At 35.7% G+C, this 20,566-nt stretch overlaps 5 protein-coding genes and 1 non-coding gene across 10 annotated transcripts; 2 read left to right on the forward strand and 4 right to left on the reverse strand.

Moving 5' to 3' along the window:
* Window positions 1-1,079: 1,079 nt before the first annotated feature.
* LOC112506943 (E3 ubiquitin-protein ligase RNFT1-like) lies at window positions 1,080-3,575 on the reverse strand. Its single transcript, XM_025111322.1, has 7 exons — window positions 2,932-3,575; window positions 2,776-2,852; window positions 2,509-2,677; window positions 1,781-2,034; window positions 1,617-1,694; window positions 1,438-1,541; window positions 1,080-1,364 (listed from the first exon to the last, which is right to left on the reverse strand). Exons 1-7 carry the CDS (start codon window positions 3,554-3,556, stop codon window positions 1,259-1,261), a joined length of 1,413 nt encoding a protein of 470 aa, XP_024967090.1. The 5' UTR covers window positions 3,557-3,575; the 3' UTR covers window positions 1,080-1,258.
* LOC112507018 (hydroxyacylglutathione hydrolase cytoplasmic) lies at window positions 3,544-9,778 on the reverse strand. Of its 5 annotated transcripts, none has more exons than XM_025111444.1 (8): window positions 9,666-9,778; window positions 9,433-9,555; window positions 8,834-8,995; window positions 8,234-8,312; window positions 7,764-7,877; window positions 6,366-6,542; window positions 6,021-6,091; window positions 3,544-3,624 (listed from the first exon to the last, which is right to left on the reverse strand). In XM_025111444.1, exons 1-8 carry the CDS (start codon window positions 9,710-9,712, stop codon window positions 3,573-3,575), a joined length of 825 nt encoding a protein of 274 aa, XP_024967212.1. In that variant the 5' UTR covers window positions 9,713-9,778; the 3' UTR covers window positions 3,544-3,572. The 5 variants fall into 5 exon arrangements, with proteins under 5 accessions (XP_024967212.1, XP_024967297.1, XP_024967542.1 ...); XM_025111529.1 differs by having other exon boundaries at window positions 3,558-3,606; XM_025111774.1 differs by lacking the exon at window positions 3,544-3,624 and adding an exon at window positions 5,408-5,598.
* A 225-nt stretch (window positions 9,779-10,003) lies between these two features.
* On the forward strand, window positions 10,004-13,338 carry LOC112524563. Its single transcript, XM_025134440.1, has 3 exons — window positions 10,004-10,771; window positions 12,065-12,337; window positions 12,957-13,338. The coding sequence occupies exons 1-3, from the start codon at window positions 10,127-10,129 to the stop codon at window positions 13,221-13,223; spliced, it is 1,185 nt and encodes a 394-aa protein (XP_024990208.1). The 5' UTR covers window positions 10,004-10,126; the 3' UTR covers window positions 13,224-13,338.
* A 1,270-nt stretch (window positions 13,339-14,608) lies between these two features.
* On the reverse strand, window positions 14,609-15,083 carry LOC112502327 (calvin cycle protein CP12-3, chloroplastic-like). Its single transcript, XM_025106220.1, has one exon. The coding sequence runs from the start codon at window positions 15,033-15,035 to the stop codon at window positions 14,625-14,627; it is 411 nt and encodes a 136-aa protein (XP_024961988.1). The 5' UTR covers window positions 15,036-15,083; the 3' UTR covers window positions 14,609-14,624.
* A 1,940-nt stretch (window positions 15,084-17,023) lies between these two features.
* LOC112521075 (probable inactive receptor kinase At5g58300) lies at window positions 17,024-19,251 on the forward strand. Its single transcript, XM_025129723.1, has 2 exons — window positions 17,024-18,393; window positions 18,525-19,251. Exons 1-2 carry the CDS (start codon window positions 17,118-17,120, stop codon window positions 19,145-19,147), a joined length of 1,899 nt encoding a protein of 632 aa, XP_024985491.1. The 5' UTR covers window positions 17,024-17,117; the 3' UTR covers window positions 19,148-19,251.
* A 754-nt stretch (window positions 19,252-20,005) lies between these two features.
* TRNAI-AAU lies at window positions 20,006-20,079 on the reverse strand. The gene has a single exon. It is a non-coding gene; the product is annotated as a tRNA-Ile (tRNA).
* Window positions 20,080-20,566: the final 487 nt, after the last annotated feature.

Consider the following 20,566-nt stretch of genomic DNA (forward strand, 5'->3'; position numbering starts at 1 on the left):
ATCGACTGAGATAAAGAATAAAATGAAATATTAAAATCATGATGTATCTCGCTGCATTGCGCGAGTATGCTTCTAGTATATATATATATATATATATATATATATATATATATTCAAAACTTGTATGTATAGCTATAGATGGGTTAAAAAGAATCGGGTCAGTATAGAACTGGTTACGCGTGGTTTAAATAGGAGCACTTGAGTCCGACCAGTCAAAGAAATTTTAGAATTGTTTGGTTATGGATCGGACTTTCATAGACCACTTATAGAAACCGAATGTTACCAACTTAATAACTTTCACGTGTATTAGCATTTTGGAATATTCGTTGTAACTCACTTTCTTCTATTGGGTCCATTTGTTGGTGAAATGGTAGGTGGGACTCAAAATCTAGTGTTAAAGAGCGTGGAGGTTCAAAATTATTTAGAGTAAAGTTTCTATTCATACTTGATGAGAGATGACAAAAGTCGTAGAAAGTTTTTCGTATAACATTCTACTTACTGAACGATAGTTATAAGGTCGAGAACTGTTTTCAACCTCGTTTTGTTTTTTTAAACATTAAGAAACGATGATAATGCAAAAATCTGGTTCAGTTTCGTTTAATACAGGAGTAAATTACATGTTTGGTTCCTATGGTTTGCGAAAAATTATGGGTTAGGTCCCAAAAACGTATTAATTATGAAATTGGGTTTCCATGGTTTGCGTTTTGTTTTGGATTGGGTTGGTACTAACATCATCTCATTTAAGTCCGATCTTTTTTAAATGATATGCCATTGAACTTTCTTATTTTGAATGATTAGATCCTTGAATATTCTTTTTGAAAAAAACAAATCATCGAACTTTCAAAAATTGGTTACCTACATTTTTTTATCCAAAAAGTTATCAAATCACACTCCATTCAAATCAATAACCAAAATGCAAACCACAAGGGCCAATTTCGTAATTTTCTTCAAATTAAGGACCTAATCTGGATTTTTTTGGCAAACCATAGGGACCAAACATGTAATTTACTCTTCATATAGTTGCACCTGATGAAGAAATATAATCATCTCTATACACTTGGTGTTATTTCCAGATGGTATTAAAGAATCCTCTCTCATGTATTATATAATGTATGTATGTAATGTGTATCAATATATTGAGGCACAAGTGCTGTACAATTTGAGGGGAAAAAGATTACCAAAAAATGACTCATTCTACTCATAATAACGTTTAACGAAGAGTATACGTTGAAGGAAGCACACGGTCTGCATACCCAGACTAGAACAACTGGAAGAACAAACTCGTTGAACCATCCCCAAATGATCGTATATCCGCTGGTCTCACCAACGCTCTGCATAACGGGCAAGTTCTTTCTCTTTCAAACCTACCATTTCATCATCAGCAATTCAGTATTTCATAATGCATATTTGTTTAACAAGCCATTAAAGAAAACTAACCATTCTGAAACACAATCTTCACAGAAAATATGTTTACAGCGCAACAAGATTGGAGCCTGCATCTTTTCTTGGCAAATAGCACACAAGTCTCCGGCCTCACTCACCTGCTTGTCGTCAAAAAAACAAGTTCGATAAAACGGAATAAAACATTAAGTCCTAGGAAAATTGCAAGAAAATACCTGTTCTGGTGTTGCATAAGTTCCATAGTTGACCTCCTTTCTTGATAGTGCCTTCAATGCAGTGTAGAAGGATCCAATCTGAGAAATGAAAGAAAATTAATTCACTCGCGGCATAGGTAGAAGGATCCATGATGAGTTAAAGGTAGAAAGAAGGAGTCATATACCTTCTCGACAACTGAGGTGAGCTTTAGCGTTAAATAGAGGCCTGTTGTCAAAGATGAAAAGAGGCTGCCATATTCTTTGTTCAAAAAGAACCGGTACCAGACTGGAGCAGGTAAGAATGCTCGGTATAACAAAAGTGTGTACTCAACTAGAGTCAGCATTTGACCCTGCCTACGAAAACTATGGCCCCTTCCATTCTTATAGTACATAAGCAATACCAACTTAAAACCCATTGCTGCCTGCCGCACCATCGTATCTGCAATTTCAATGAGCATCATCTAAGTAAACTCTCTTATAATTTCAGTTTCTCATTTTCTGTTTCTGGGTGACACATGAAAATTATCTGTTGTTTTTGCTTCACCCTAACATTATATTCCATACAATTCCAACAACCCTAGACATAAAGTCTTTAGATCTTTGGAAACATGACCTCATCTTAAAAATCAAACTTCAATCAAAGTTTAGAACCTTCGTTTGATGGGGGCAATCAAGAAACAACTAGGAGGGCAGAGTCTGATAGAAGGCGCTATCATTAGGGGCACTGAGGTTCTGTTGCTAACAAAGAGATATATACAGATTTCTTAAATACCCACAAAACATACATTGAAAAGACTACAAACCATTCAAAAGTGTACTCAGATTTCAATAACATTGGCTAAAGAGAGAAGAAAACAATAATAAGTGCAGTATGTACATCACATCCCTAAAGAAGAGGTCGTAAAATGCATACCATTTACAATGATGGTGAATATAGCATGCCAGAATGGTGGTATTGCTTTTGGCGGAACCATAAACAACGGTAAGCAAAGATCATCATTTTGGTACCACCAGTAAACTCCAATCACATGAAGCATGAAAACTATACAATAGCCAGCAAGAACAGATAGTTTTCTCTCCCCCTGCAGAAATCATCAATCAATATGCTCAACAATAGACAACGTTTACATTTCTACATGTATTTAATACCAAAACAAGAAAATGGAAATGGCATAAATACCTTTAAAGCGGTCTGCTTTCGTAGAATATCATTCGATTTATACATGAAAGCAGTTATATAGATTGTAACAAAGAGTCCTACGTATGATCACACAAAAAAGAAACAGTTAATACAAGATCTCATGATAGTTCAAAAGATAAAGTGAAGTAAGAGTACCTTGTAAGTGTTGACGAATGAAAACAATCAACAAGAGCAAAGAAAATGGAAGAATCTGTTCAATCCATCTTGAAACCTGCTGCAAATCATACCGCTGTTGATATGCTGAGTCCACGTTATTATTACTCCCACTATTACCACCAGCTACCTCACCGGAATCAGCCATCTCTCTTTCTCCACCACCATCTCCACGGTTCACGGCAGCCGGTTCACCATCCTCACCACCACGTTCCTCTTCTTGGTCTGGACCACCAATTATCCGAATCGAAACCTCCCCATTACTATCATCACCATTACTACTGGTATTACTAGCCGTACGACCGGAACCAGTCGAGTTATGATCATGATGGTGATGATTAGAAATTAGGGTTTCTGATTCATGATAATCGTTGTTCGACCTAGGTCGAAGAACACCCGAGTATTCGATTATAGTAGTAACAGGCGCTTGTAGGAACCGGATTATCGGAAACGGAGAAGACGACATCGTCCTCGGCGACAAACTGCTACTGGTTGTCCTCCTTATCGTCGGCGATGGAGGATTTGATGAATTTGGATTGTTACTCACATGGGTATCGGAACTGGTGGGATCAACGTTAACACCTGTTGTTTCCATTAATCGACGCATATAACCCCGTCTCTGATTACACGTCCAAATCAAGAAAATCTTCAAAACACCTACAAGATTCCCAAACTCTTGGCAAGAAATAATAATAATTACAATGATCAAGAAGAACACAAAGATAAAAAGGTCAAATGGGTCGGAGGTAACAAGGGTTAGATAGCGATCTTGATGTGTATATATATATATATATATGATTTTATGTATATAATGAGTCAATAAACGGAGAAAGGGGGAAGAAATGGCTTCCAATAACGTTACAAACAGAATTCCAGAATCAAATTCTAGGGTTTTCTTGGTTTTGTTTGGAATCGAAATGAAAATTTCCAAATTGGATTCAGCAATGTGGAAGGAAAAGAAGCAGTAAATTGGAAAAGGATTGAATTTGCATTAAAAATGGAGTAACGTGCGATCGCTGCAAATTGGGGAAGATTTTTCTTGGAAAGAAATTTTTATTTTTATTTAGAAAAATAAAAATAAAAAAAGAAATTCAATCGCTCTCTCCAAAGTCCAAACAGTGAAGTCGCCAGCTTGAAAGCCATCTGAGGACAAGACAGCAGACGCGTTTTACTATCTGAATTTACTTTTATACCCTTAGCTTTGAAATTATTGTCATTTACATTAAATTTGATCAAAATTGAAGTGAAGTAAGGGGCCAAAATGAAATTATGATAAGTATAGGGTGTATGTTGTCGATTTCATAAAAGATGAGGGATCTGAATGTTTTATGTATTGGCCTTAGACCACCGACAAAGGGTCGGACTTTTCATTTCTTCCACCAAATTCTTGGGATGCAAGTTTTGACCCCTTCAATTTCTACAACTTTTTTCTTTCATTGACTTCAACTTTTTTTGTTACAAACAAGTCATGATAATGACAAGAAAGTGGGTGGAAATTGATTGTTGGTGTGTATTTGCAACAAATACTAATTATGGGGGTAATTATTGCTTTTTATTGTAATTATGTTGACACTTTGCCATCATATCAAGATTCTCCATTGCTTCTTTTGATATCATTTTTAAGCCTTCAAGAAGAAGTAATCATATTTAGGATTGTTTATAAAAACAATTTATTGACTTATGGTAATAAGCACTTTCGATTGTTTGAATAAACAACTTATACTGGTGTCAAACCGATAATAAGAAGTTTTTGAATAATTTAAACTCTTTTGACTTATAATAAATTGATAAGTATTTTTATAGAAAAGCATAAGTTGTTTCAAATAAGCAATCCCAAACACCTCCTTAAAGGTTTTTCTATTTCTTGTTTAATTTGTATCAGTTCATCCATAAACATGATGCATAACCAAACCAAACCGAACAGAACATATAATATACGAGAATCGACCAAATAAATATTACTAATATTGTTATAAGATAACGATGTTTGTGGTGTATGACCGTAGTTATATCTGTTGTTACGTCTGATCTACAACAAAAACAACTGATGTTTCTATCTTATACATTGCTAACTCTAACTATATACACATCAACATCAGAATTTACCTTTCACATTTTGAATGTATGATTTGACTTGATTTTAATATAAATAGTTATGTACATAAAACCAAGGAAATTAACCAAAAGAAGAAAAAGGGTTTTTACGTAAGGATTCAAAGTTTTGCATAAAGAATCCTTGAGCTGACTTTTTTTCCTTCCAGAAATCAGTCTTTACGCAAATGCATAATAACCATTTTGGAAAGAGATTCTAAAAAGTGAATTTGATTGATTTCCCATAAACAACCTATTTGACTTTTCAAAAGTGAATTGTTAACAAATGGAAATAAACATTGTATTAATATGATTGTGTTGATGAAGCATCTGATTTCTTTAATTGAACACCAAAAAAAGATACAGACAGCATATAAAGCAGACACACTCTTCCCTTCACATCAAGCAATGTATAAAATCAAGAGAACCTAACATCTGTAAGGTTCTTTTACACACACTCCCATTCTTTAGAACCCTAATTCCCAATTTGACTCCTTTTAGGGTTTCATAAATAAAATATCACATCAGTCTCCCACCACCAACAAGATAAAGATTTATCTGCAAAACCAAGTATGGTATCTTCTTAGAAACTCTCATTCTTCATAACCCATATCTCAGATTTGATCACCCAACTCCCATATGGGTTCATAACTAAATCTCAGCCAAGGGATTCATCGTCTTAAAGGCGGGGATCAGAAATCCTATTAATCATCGAATGAGGAGATTAGATGGACTTGTAGTAAACCAGAATAGTGGAATATAACCCCAAAGATTCACCAACTAGAGTGATTTTTGACATATCAGGTATTCCTGTGGCAAACCAAGTTTCGGCAGCAAGAACAAGACTTGCATTACATTATAAGTCAACGACAGACACTTCTAATGTGATACATTATTACAGACAATGTACACAGAAAACATGCAAGAAATAGATGCAACAGGAAACCAGAGAGAAGTTTAGTTGGAAATTAGGTGATTACCCTCTCCAATTATCCTTTCGCTGTCTTATCTCCCGCAATGCTTCAACAGGGGACTTGCATCCAACCCTCTCCTGCATCATAATTGGAAATTTCACCTCATCAATAAGATGGAGTCAAAATGAGACCTTTCTGTTTCAATTTATGATCATTTTTATATCAAAATTAGGCATGTTGTATACGTTCATGAACGTAGAAGTATATTATTTATGATTAGAACAGATTGATTGCATTGCGGCTTTAAATGTTTGTGACCCTTCACACTCATCAGCATTGTTTTTTGTTCTGCCTTTTTGACTTTTCAAACTCGTGTGAAAGTAGAGATTGGTTCAAGGAACAGGATAAGACCTGAACTTCAGGTAGATCAGCCCGCATGAAAGGATTGCTTTCTAATTCCTCTTGAATGGTTGATGGGATAGTTGGAAGCCCTGATTGCCTCTGCTGCTGAGCCCATGATAACTTTTGTGATATCTTGGCATTGTCTGGTTCAACTGTTTGAGCAAACTGCAAATTCTTCACTGTATACTGAGAAAGCAACAAAAATATTAATGTGGTCAAAAGAAAGAAAGTAGAAGAATCAACTCCAAAAATGGATATTATTTTATAAACCATGGTCAACATACTCTCAAGGAGATCTGGCAGATGTAAACAATCCGTAAGCGTATAACCTCTTAGAGGCTAGGTGAACCTAGAGATGATATCAATACCTCATGCAAAGGATTTTGATCTCTTGGCCAGAGAGAAGACGTAAAAGACTTGAGACATCTGTATTCCAAATGCAAGAACCGAAGTTACAGTTCTTGGAGCTCTTTTGGCATTTCTCTAGTAATTATCAAGGAAAAGATCGAAGTAGGAAAGACTGACATTTTTAAAGCTTAAGGCAGTCTTTACTGTTTGGGATCACATTGATTGGGAAGCTTGTGGCCATGTTAATCCATTATTATTTCTATTCCTTGAACAAGAAGGGATGTAATTGTTAAGATGAACAAATCAAAAAAATTCAAATGTTCTGGACAGTTTTCTTTATGGATTTCATGGAGGTCCAACAGTATTATGACAAGCTTTATGAGCTGATGGATCATTTAAAGCTTTAAAGATATTACTTCATAATTGTCTGCTATCTGCAGGAAACTTCGTCTTTGTATTTCTATTTGCATGTTCAGAAGTTGGACATGAACACTCATATTTGCTGGAAATAGTTGTTAAGAAAGCAAATCTTTTAGGAACCATAGCAAATGTGCCTAATCCGAAGACACATGGATGAAGGGGGAGAGAGACAAGGTATGGACGAAGGTCAACTGTAGTTGGTATGTTGTGGATGTTATATCCACAATTGAATCAGAAAAGAATTCAAATTAATGGTTTGAGCCCTCGTGTTTTCAACCTGTGTGCATAGTTGATCTGCTTGCGAATTTGGATGAAGCCAAGATGAACTTACTCAAATGGTTGGAATTAACTTAAAATAACCTAGAGGTCTTTAGCTTGAATTTCACAATTATTTTGCCAAATAAGCAAACCTAAAAGAAGAAAAAACAAATGCAGAGTGCAGGAACCCATGAATCTAAATAGTTAGTTCTCGATTCTCAATTCTCAATTACAACCATGTCATTGAGATTAGAGGACTGTAAACATATTGAAGTAAAACCCAAAGAAGAAGCAAAAAAGTATTTGATGTCTTATTAAATACCTAAACTGCCAAATACGAAAACAACATCTGCACATTCAAAAATCATAATATAAGTTTACCTCATGGCCACAGTAAACTCGAGTTGGTTTCGGTAGAGAAGCCAAAGTCACACACAGTGACTGATACATCTGCTCTGCTGTGCCCTCAAAAAACTTGCCACAACCAGCAACAAACTACAAATTAAAAGATAAAATGATGAGCTTTCAGCACCACCGATGTAACCTACTATGTACCATAAACCTAACGAAAAAAATTCCACCAGAATTGACAAAGCATACTATCTTAGGCAAAATCTTAATCTTAAAATGCATTGCTACACAAGTCTAGTCATTTAACTCGATTTCTTCTCTACTAGTACAAACTATCTGAAAAGATGGGCACATTGACCACCCAGTAAACTGTAATTATTGCTGTCTAAACCACTAAATAGCTGACGATAACAAGGATTGGCATTCATTTCTAGATGGGAAACCCCAGTCTGATATATGATTAAGCCAACTTCTGTAAGAACTCTGAGAGATGCACCCACCAGTGTGTCCCCTGTGAACACAGCAGGGTCCTCTTCTTCTTTCCCAGTCAAATAGTAACTTATGTGTCCTTTAGTGTGGCTGAAAAAGCACCAAACCACATCAAAATGTTAATACCAGAATATGAGACAAAGATCATGACTGGAATTGCAACATGTAATTAGAAGAATACCCATGAAACACCCATGCTTAAAGATAACAACCTGAACATGCACCTAAGTCAACCACAAGATGCATAACCTTAACTCATAAAGCAGTAGCTAGGTCTACCTTAAACATTATGGTTGCTTCATGGCCACAAAAATAACATCCAACAAGGGTAGAAAATGGGAATCCAGAGTAACATGAAATTGCAACAGTTTAAACTTCCCAATGACCCACAAATTGCAACCTTTACATTTTGGGAAGAACTTCAAGCTAAAAGTATATATTTCCCTATTATCATTGTAACAAATTATTAATGATATTGCTTTTGGTCAACAAGATTGCTCTAATTTCTCATTATTGAAGATTGACATTTAACTGACAGTAAAACACTTCTATCAAACTGCATGTACAATGGGACATGGTAAATGACATTTATGGAAAGTAACCAAACATACCATGGTGTATGGAGAGCGAGTATGTTAATATCATCCCCAAGCGATAGTCTATCACCGTTTTCCACCTTATTAGTACACCCCTTTACGTTATCAACAGAGCCTCCATAAACTTTAATCCCTGGTACCAACTCTTTTATCTTCTCATTGCCACCAGCATGATCCCTATCATCAAATTGAACATAAAGAAAAAAACAATATAAAGATCAATGAAGTATTCAGTCACCCTCCATAAGGGGGATCATGAATTCCAATTATAGTTCCAAAGACATTCTTGTGTTTAATAATGACTCAATCACCCCAAGTTCACAATCATAAGTCATAATAACATTTATCCTTCTTCCTTGTGTACTTTGTGATCTGGACTACAATTTTGAAACAAAGAGAGTGCATCCTTAAAATCCACAAATCATCAACCACATGGACTGCAATTAGGCAACTAGTTGTTTCAGTATCAACCAAATCGAAGTTTTATTTCTTTTCTCAACACATGCAGCACCTATAATCAAACCCATGACCCAATTGATCGCACTCAACCGCAGAAACGAGTCAATTTTCCATTTCAAATCATCAATAAGATTTTGGATTGAAAGTGAACAAACCAGTGGTGATGGGTGGTGAGGACAAGCTTAAGGTCAACACCATTTTCTTTAGCAACTCCAACAACCTTCTCAGGCTCAACTGGATCCACTACTGCTCCTTGTTTCGTTTTCTCATCAATCACCCTGAAAATCACCACACAATTATGCCCACAAACCGTAGCTTGTATGGAAAACCCTAAATTGAAAACGATTAACTACTCAACTTAATGAATGATCAAAATCAAAGTTCATACAGGTAAGAGTAGTTGTCTTCCAAGCAAGGGATGTGAATCACCTTCATCTTCAACTTTCAAGTGTGTGATCGATTCTTCCGAGTTCCGATCAGCAGGAGGATCTCGAATAATTGAAGTCGGTGGGCATGATAATCCGGCTGGATTTTGGGCCGAAACCCGATAACGTTCAATTGGGCTCAAAGGTGGAGGCCCAAAAAACTCTCAACTCAACAACATACTCGGATTGGATTCGGATTCGGATTCTGAGCGGATCCTCCAAGAAATCACATCTCAATGGCACAGTGACAGTCAACCCGCTGCCTCCTTCCTCTTTCGAATCAAGGTTGCATCATATATAAGCTAGCAAGCGTCTCTGTGGACTAATTAAGTAAGGTCAAACGATCAACCAATTTGATTTGATTTGATTTCGTTTGATCTCTTCGAGTTTGTGCTCTTCGTGAATCTAAATTTTACAGTCAGAGATGTCAAAACCCTCTTCTTCCAAATTGATTTTCCTTAGGTTTCTTTATCAGCAGCGTTCAACACCCTTGTCACCACCGAAACCCCCAATTTCATCGACTCCCATTTCTCAAATCCTACATCGTAACCCATGGAGTCCATTATCCCACAGACCCCACTTCATGTCGTCTTCAATTTCAAAGATTTCCCAAAACCCATCTCAGAAACTACCCTTGGAAGCCAATTTGAGCAGGAATCTTACTGGGGTTGGATCATCTCAAACAACTCACTTCACATCCTCTTCAATTTCGAGAGTTTCACAACCCTCACAAACCAATTTGATTAGGAACTTTATTGGGTTCAGGTACATTTCTACTGGGAGTTCGAATCTGGGTGGTAAATTAGACGTGAATTTGTTGAAGAGTAAGGTTAAAGAACCCGCGACAGCAGTTAAGAAAGCGTTTTCCAGGTATAAGCAAGCTGTTGGACTGCAGATGGAGGCGTTTTGGAGGAGAAACAGCATGGTGTTGTTGGGTGCTGGTGGGGTTTTTGTGTGTATCTTGCTTTGGAGGATTATGTTTGGGATCGCAAATACTTTTATTGGGTTATCTGAGGGTATTGCCAAGTATGGTTTTCTTGCTCTTTCCTCTGCTATCGTCGCATTTGCTGTGAGTTTCTCCTTTCGTTTCTATTCCTGCAATCAACCATGCCGTTAATTGTCGATATTATTTAATACAATGAGGCTTGTGTTCTTTAGCTCAACATTGCTTGTCTTCCATTACCAAGTGTACTGATTTAACTTGAGGAATTTGATGTTATTCAATTAGGCCAATAGACATGTAACATTTGTCATGTTGTTCATGGTGCGAGGGATCTAAATATGAGAACTAAAATGGGACTTAAAATGGAGAAAGAAAACGGAGAATCTAGGGTTCTTGACATTTATGTTCTATATGATAAGAATCACCAAGACTGGACCATATCCCTTGAATCTCTCCATCTCCAAGTCTTTGATATTATCCAGGTGTACATATCCTTCCTCTTTGGTGTTAGGAGTAAGTTAGGCTATCATTCAGAAACACAAATCCCGCCTTGTCGCTTTGGGTTTCCATCAAGGTCCTTTTCATGCGTCTTTTTACTATAAAGTCCATGAACATCCTTTTCTTGTGTTTATATATGTATGTACACTAATATCCACTTATTCATGTATGAAATATTTGAGTATTATCCTTAGGGACACCACATGCATTTCCCTCATCTTGCTTGATTAGAAGTTTAGAACACAAAGCAAATTGCAACTAGGGTAACACTCAATCTCACACTTAAGTGTGCCTTCTAAAACTGGCATGATGAGTAGGTTTAATACCTTGTTCCTGCTTCATGAAATAACCCTTACATGTTCGTTGTCGTGCACATTTGGTTTGGGGGGGGGGACTCTCTGATCTTATTTGTTTGTTAGTCTGGTAGTATGACTATGGAATTTCTGTATAGAGAAAGTAACCAATAACATGGGATATCCGGAGAAGGAAAGAGGGACACTTGGGCTGTTTGGTTGATTTTCCATTAGGTTTTGTATGGATAAAGTTGCGTGTGTCAATTGGGAAGGTTTTTATTTGGGAGGGTCTTTTCATTGGTGGGAGGCGCATGTTTTTTAATTGGGAGGGACAGGTAAGGAAAAACTTGGCTTTCTGCATAAAGCTCTCATCTAGAAGCTTACTGAATAAGCCACTCTCTATATCATTAAGCCATTACCAAACAGTTATGCAAGTTCCATTAAGCTACTAACAAACAGGCCCTTAATGTTGGATGGAGGGGGTATGCAATAGCTTGCTTCTGAGCAAATTTTGTTATAAACTCCTATTGTTACCTGTTCCGAACTGAAATTGTATAGTTAATCCATTCAATAATTTCACTAATCTTGTAATGAAGACTTGTATTTGACCTCAGTTTGTGTTGTTAAGGGCTTGTATCTCCGTTCAAGATTCACTATAAATCCTGACAAGGTTTACCGAATGGCAATGACAAAACTCAACACATCAGCCGACATTCTTGAAATCATGGGTGCTCCGCTAACTGGAACCGATCTAAGAGCATATGTTATGTCAGGAGGCGGTATAACACTAAAAAACTTCAAAGCAGCCCTCAGGAGCAAGCGTTGTTTTCTTATTTTCCCAATTCGTGGTGCTGAGATGAAAGGCTTAGTTAGTGTCGAGGTCAAGAACAAAAAGGGCAAGGTTAGTGTTTCAGCTTTCTGGTTTAACGCCTTAATGTCTTTGATTCTTTTTTCCCTAAGCCTTCAAGTATTTATGTTAAGTTATGACTTCGAATAAGAGATGATACCCAGAATGTAGAATGTGCACTACACCAAAATTTGGCTGTATAGGACATCAAATATGTGTAAATGTCCTAATAGACTGCTTTGCATAACTCAGGTTTATAAGACCAAATAATTGTGCGCTCTATATATAGGTGTTACTGTTACAATAAATTGGTAGGACGTTTTTGGATGTTCTAACAAATTTTTATGATACTTTTGAAATAAAGCGTCATATTAGTCTTTTTGTATGACATTATTTGAAATTTGACTTGAGCAAGTATGTATAAAAACAAAGTGTCCCATAAAAAGCTAACAGGACACTTTATTTCGAAAGTGTCATGGAAAACTTGTTAGGGCACGTTTACATATGACATATGGCGCACGATCTTTCGTTTCTATAAACTTGAGTCTTGTAAGGTAGTCTATTAGGACACTTGGACATATTTGATGTCTTATAAAGCCAATTTTTTTGTAGTGGTGGTTGTCATACACTATTTCGTTGTTCACGTTCTAACTCCAGTCTACTCTTGTTGCAGTATGATATGAAATTGCTATCAGTCGACATTCCAATGGCAACAGGACCCGATCAGCGTCTATTCCTGATTGGAGACGAAGAAGAATATAGAGTGGGTGGTGGGTTGATATCAGAACTAAGAGATCCTGTTGTGAAAGCAATGGCAGCAGCCAAGGAGTTTGAAGCGCGCGATATAATAGAGGACAAAGAAGACGCTGAAAGAGAACTCGCGGAGGCAGAGAGAAAACATCGTGAAGAAGTTGAAAAGATTGAAAGAGAGGGTTCATAGGGATCCTTTTTGGGTGCGTTTTTCTTCGTGTTTTACATCGAGCTGTTCATACCCTTGTAATTGGGACAAAGGCCAAATTGAATCAGTCAAGAATGTTGTTTAGGATGCATTGAAAGAATGTTGGCAATACAGAGACTCTTGCATCCCAAAGGTTTGCCCAACTAGGAGAAATGGGTAAAAATAAGTTTCTAAGTTGGCTGCATCACAGATTTGGCTATCAAAATTTGTTTGTTTGTCTGAGAATATGAACAACTTTCTGGCAGAATTAAGCACTAATATGACTATTCAAGAATGTGTTGTACTAAGAGCATTGTCGATGTCGATGGAGGTTCTTATAAGAAACCGTTTTTTATACTTTTGCTTGCAAACCCGTTTTGTTTTGTTGTATTTTTTTCAACATCAAATAACAATTATAATGCAATCAAATATATAAAAAGACTTAACAAAAAAGTCATTTCACACTGATTTCAAGATAAGGTTCTTATACAAGAACTTAAAACGTGAGGTTCTTGTAAGAACTTTTCACAGTTTTGGTTCTTGTAAGAAGTTACATTTTAAGTTTAACCTTGCATTGGAGATGCTCTAATGTTGACATGTTTAGGGTTCGTTTGATACGTAAAATCGGATATAACAGAACAAAAACTTGTTCCATGTTTGACATGATAATAGACCGGGATGTGAAGACAAAAACTTTAATAGTTAAAAAAATGTTGATTTAAACTGCGTTGGATAAACAATATTTATCAAATGTATTGAATATTTTAACAATATAAATAACATTGAAATCTTTAAAATAGAGAAGTTGTTGAAGATGAATTTTTTTTTAAGATTTTGACTTATGATCTATTGGTGATGCTCTAAAGCGAGGTCATAACATTTTATAAGGCATAACTTATAACGACAAATATGTATGTCATGTTCTTGTTGTTACTCAATAAGTCAATAATATTAAACAATTTAAATTAAGTTATTCTATAAACAAAAAATAAGAATATAGGAAGATAAGAAAAATTAAATATCGTATTAGATATATGCAAACCTTGTAGAATAAAAAAGATTATATATATATATATATATATATATATATATTAGTAAAAAATTTAAAAAAACCCAACAAACTATCTTATTTTGAATGATTAAGTACCTGAATTATTTTTTAATAAAAAAATTATTAAACTTTTTTATTTTAAATATTAAGTCTCCAAACTATTTTTGTTAAACGAAAAAATCATTAAATTTAATTATTTAAAATTAATGATTCAAAATAGGATAGTTGTTTGTTAATTTTTATAAACTTTTCCCATGTATTAAATACGATATATATATTTTTAAAGATATTCAAATTACAACACAGATCAGTAGACACGAATTGCCGCCGTCGCTGTTAAACTTCTTCTCCGATCAATCGTCGTAAATTCTGCACTCTCCGGTTTCTGGATTTCCAGAGCAGAACGATTCCAGAGGATCTTCTTCATGCTCTAACTTCGCCCGGAGATGAGCTTTCACCTGACTAATCTCTTCCACCTCATCCCATGCCAGCTTACACTCATCGGAGCCTTCATTGCCGGCACACACCTCCTGCGCTTCCGTCACCTTGTTTTCTATCATGTCCGTCAACTTCTTCTCTCTCATATGCGTTCCCTTAAACTTCGCCCCTCCCCCCATCTCTACCACCGTCGAAACCGCTGCCAATTGCAACTTCTGACCAGAAAAACAGAGAGAAGAAGCAACCAATTTGTGGCTTAATAACGGAGATCTGATATGATTTACATCTGTGATTGATCCAAGGAACGAAGTACTGAAAGTAGCCATGGCTTACATAAGACGATTAAGAGTATGTTAACCTCAATACTAACCTACGGAGATGTATATGTATATGTAATTGTCATTGTCATTGATATCCTCATTGTTCGTTGTTTTCGAGATCAGAAGAACTAGCTTATTTTGTTTCTTATGATGCTACAAATACTTGTCTATATAACAGAATTTACTTGCAGATAAGTCCAAGAGATACAAAAATTAGTAATAAACTTTCAACACTTGCCCTAGTAATTGTTATTGTTATTACTTAACAGTTGAATTCTCATAGGTTGTAGACTGAACAAGGATCATGAATACACACTCTCATAGTACATGATGGTCTAGTTTTCTGCATATCATTACTTTTAGGTTATGTATTAACAAGACTATATGAAAGGGGGGATTTTTCTTGGACTGCGAAGGACCAACTATACCCATAAAATGGAGAATCAATCCAAGGAGACTGGTACAAAATAACGAAACCCTAAACGAATTTGTGGGTCCCAAGGATTTGATTCTGATTTGTTCACATCCCAGCAATGCATGTGTGCATGATGTGATGTTGGGAGTTATCAGAATCAATTTGTGGGATCCCTAGTTCTGTTGAAAGAAACTGTAGATATCAGTGCTCTCCTACTTGGTTGTACTATATGCATAAATTGTTGTACCTCTATTGGCTTCTCTTCTCTCTGTACTGAACTTGGTATTGTAAAAGTAGCGTCTATGCTTGCTGACGATACGAATTACTTGACTTGTAGCTATACAAATACATAATAAAGTTACTGAATCCTTGCTATAGATGACCTGATAAATTGATTGGATGGATCAAATGAGGGCTGAAAATGTCACATAGTAATAGAACCCATGATGACGCACACGGCACACTGACAAACTTTTTGAGTTATTCAAGTATTCTAGCTGGCTATAATTATAAGGGAAAGTTTTCTACTCCTCCATTTCAGTGTTGATCTTTTTAGATCATTAGCAGGTAGCAGAATGAATGCGCTGAGTTGGTGCTTTCATGCTATTAATATGATTATAAGTATAAAATACAACCACTCGATTAGTTTACAAAACACAGAACATGATAAAATTATGCCAGTTTTTTGTCTGTCTGCAACTTTGTTTGCATTTTGGTCCCCATTGAAACATGCACGCCTGATTAGTCCACTTTTTGTCCTGGTGTGTTAATCTTCAATGATCGAAGTGATGAAGGCAATTCATCATACAATGTGGATAGTAATGTCTTCTTAAGTATACTTCCCCTTTATTGAAACAGAGGGTACTACATTGGATTCTTGAATAAATATTATATTATTGCAGCTTTATAGCCAAGAATTTATCTACCTTTTGCAGGACAAAGGAGTGTACTTTTGCTTTTTCTTTTTATCAGCGATTCCTCCTTCCTTAAGTTTCAGATTCTCTCTGTCACTAACCTGTTCTCTTCTATTTTGATATACTTCTTAAAAGAAATTATTTGTTATTGCCTCTAAGAATTTCAGTTGTGATAATTTTGTTCTTAACATTTCTAGCTTGCTTGTTAATTTGTGTAGCGCCTAGAAATCTTTAATCAACTTAAATAGTGGAATGGATGACAAACATTTCAATGGCCTTTATCATTGTTCAATGGTAATGATTCTTTATTTCTTTGAAAATTGTTTATTCTTGAAATTTAAAGCTTGCACTTTCTATTGGAAAAGCTAAAGCTTAAATAATTGTCCTCTGCTTTTTCCCATATGGAAAAAGCTAAGAACTTTAAACCATCCTCTACCAAGTTTGAAGCTGTACCTTCTATGGTTCTGCCCTTGAGTTCATTTATTGGTTTAGTTGCTTCCATCGTCCAGTTCTTGGAAGGTAACTAACCATTTTCTGCACCCTTTTTCTTGCTAGTTAGCATAAACTAATTACTCTTACTGATAGCTATTAGAATGTTAATGCTTCTTTATGATTCAATTTGAAAGAACTTTATGTTCTTGTTTCTTCATCTAGGTGTCTGGTCAAGAAAGGCTCCTGCTCAGTAATTCTTACTGAACCAGGAATTAGTAAAGCTACTGAGATCAAAGGTTCATATTTCTGTAGTCGCACATATCCACAATGAAAAACCCAATCCAGTTTGCAGCAGTCGCCACTTTTATCCTCCTACTACACAATCTTCTTATTACAACTGCTGATCTGACCTCTGACTCCGAAGCTCTTCTTCAATTTGCTTCAGCAGTTCCACACGTTAGAAAACTGAACTGGAATTCTACCATCCCTATCTGTATTTCTTGGGTTGGCATCACTTGCAACAATGAAGGAACAAGAGTTATTGCCATTCATCTCCCTGGTCTTGGACTATTCGGTCCAATCCCTCCCAACACTATTGGAAAACTAGACGCTCTCAGAATCTTGAGCCTAAGATCTAATTTCCTCAATGGGACTCTTCCTTTTGATATATCCTCCATTCCCTCTCTCCAGTTTCTTTACCTTCAACACAACTACTTCTCTGGTAATATCCCTCCTTCACTTTCTCCTCAAATAAGCATTTTAGATCTCTCCTTCAACTCCTTCTCAGGAAACATTCCTCAAACACTAAAGAATTTGACCCATCTCACCTCACTGAACCTCCAATTCAACTCCTTTTCAGGACTTCTTCCTGATTTTAACCTCACCAGGCTCCGGCTTTTAAATGTTAGCTATAACTTGCTCAACGGTTCAATCCCATCTTCCCTCCAGAAGTTCCCAGCTTCATCATTTGCTGGGAATTCTTTTTCATGTGGTCTTCCATCAAACCAATGCTCATCTTTGACCTCTTCACCTTCTCCTTCTCCACATTACTCCCCATCCATGCCGATACACCCAAAAAAACATAACAAGAAGCTCAGCACCGGTGCTATCCTAGCAATTGCCATAGGAGGCTTTTTACTGCTGCTTTTACTGGCAGTATTCTTGTTTTGCTTCTTGAAGAAGAAAGACGGAGATTCTGTCGGTGAGTTAACCGTAAAGGCTGTTCCTCCTGGGAAAAACGAAAAGTCTGATGACTTCGGTAGTGGTGTTCAAGCAGCTGAGAAGAACAAATTGGTTTTTTTTGAAGGAAGTACCTATAATTTCGATCTTGAGGATTTGTTGAGGGCATCTGCTGAAGTTCTTGGTAAGGGTAGCTATGGAACAGCTTATAAAGCTATACTGGATGAAGGGACGACGGTGGTAGTGAAACGAGTAAGAGAGGTTGGGGTTGCTGAGAAAGAGTTTGATCAGCATATGGAGTTCGTAGGGAGGATCGGAAGGCATCCGAACATTGTGTCATTATGCGCTTACTACTATTCTAAGGACGAAAAGCTTCTTGTTTATGAATACATCATAACCGGCAGCCTGTCTGCACTCTTGCACGGTATAGAGAGCTCCATCCATCCCGGTTTTCCTAACGTAGTCCACTGAGTTGTAGGCAATCAGTTGCCATCTAGTACAACTCAGTTATTTTATAATCTAACGAGTTTTTCTAACACCGTGCTTTTTCAACAGGAACTAGAGGTATAGGAAGAACTCCATTAGATTGGGACACACGAGTGAAGATATCACTTGGAGCTGCGAAAGGGATTTCACATATTCACACAGAAGGAGGTGCAAGATTCACCCATGGCAACATCAAATCTTCAAACATCCTTCTGACCGCAGACTTTGATGGCTGCGTATCCGATCTGGGCTTAGCTCCGTTGATGAATTTTCTTCCTACAAAACCACGGTGTATAGGATACTACGCGCCAGAGGTGATAGAAACCCGAAAATTCACCCAAAAATCAGATGTTTACAGCTTCGGAGTCCTGCTTCTTGAGCTGCTGACAGGTAAATCTCCGCTACCGTCATCGGGCCACGATGAGGTGGTTGATCTACCGAGGTGGGTGCGATCGGTGGTTCGAGAAGAATGGACCGCAGAGGTGTTTGATGAGGAACTAATGAAGTACCCACATGTTGAAGAAGAGATGGTCCAAATGCTTCAGATCGGACTTGCTTGTGTGGCAAGAGTCCCCGATATGCGGCCATCAATGGACGAAGCCGTTAAGATGATCGCCGATCTTCGTTCATCGGATTCTTCGGAGTATCGGGCATCTTCTGAGGATAACAGATCTAATGTGCAGACTCCATGAAAATTGTGGAAGAAAAACTGCAGTATGCAAATGGTTGTGTTAGAACTCACAAGTTTCAATTTTGTGTTGATTTCCAGATTTGCGTGGTTTCATCATATTCATATATATAAAATATATTATTAATCTTCCTTATATTCATATCTATATTATATTATAAAAGTATTAATTACATATTACTTAAAAATCAAGATTACAAATAAATTATGTATAAATACAATTTATTAAAGTTTCATGATTGAATTCATATAATTAATTATGAATAAAATAATCAAATAAAAGATAAACATTTTATTTTAAAATATAAAAAATCTAAAACATAATTAGAATAGTTATCGAATTCTAACAAAATAATTAATTATTATATTTATAAAAAAATTTAGGAAACCAAATATAAGTTACTTTATTATTGAATCTAAGATAATTTATAATTAAAAAATTAAAAAAAAATGAGAAATTTTAAATAGTTAATTCAATACTAATATCGATATAATTTTGTCAAATTTTTATGATATATTCAAATTTATATTTTATTCAAATATAAAAACATTGTCACTTTTTTTAAAATCACATAAAATCATGTTATAATATTGATCGAGATAAATAATAAAACAAAATATTTAAATCAAGATGTATTTCAATACATTGTATGAATATAATTCTAGTATATATATAAAATCCTTCGAGTTAAACAGTAATAAAACTTTATATATTTTTTTCCTAGCCTAACTAAAAAATAATAAAAGACGATAAATAAATCTGAAGATGGATCATATAAGACATAAGTAGATGAAAACCCAAATTGAAGAACTTTGGGCCCAAAACTAAGTAGAAGCCCAAAATGGAAAAAAAATTAAAAAATGGCCCATGCAGGTCTCGAACCTGCGACCTTCGCGTTATTAGCACGACGCTCTAACCAGCTGAGCTAATAGGCCTTGCATGCTATCGGTGGCGTTCTCAACTACATAAAACGAAATTTAGTTTACATAAATGTTTAATATTTAAAAAAAATTATGTTTCTAAAATATATAAAACAAAACAATTAAATTGAAATATATCTCGCTATCTAATACGAGCACCCTTCTAGTATTCTATAAAACAACCATTCAATTTATAATTCATAGATCTCTTATTGAAACCAGTTTTATATATATATATATATATATATATAGGTAGAGGTTCAAACGAGAACCCCTGTGATTTACGAGAACACGATAACAACCCAATAACCTCAAAGTTTTTTAATTAATAAATTAATTTTTATTATATATAAATAATTTAATAAGGATAATAATGTAATTAAGTAATTTTTATTTTATTTTAATTAACCATAATTATTTTTTCACGTTCCACGTTTTACTCTTGGTAGTTATCTTCTTCTTCTTCTTGTTAACATCTTTTCTTCATATCACACCTCTATCA

This window comes from Cynara cardunculus (genome assembly GCF_001531365.2).
Source record: "Cynara cardunculus var. scolymus isolate 2C chromosome LG 1, CcrdV1, whole genome shotgun sequence".
NCBI classification, from domain to species: Eukaryota; Viridiplantae; Streptophyta; class Magnoliopsida; order Asterales; family Asteraceae; genus Cynara; species Cynara cardunculus.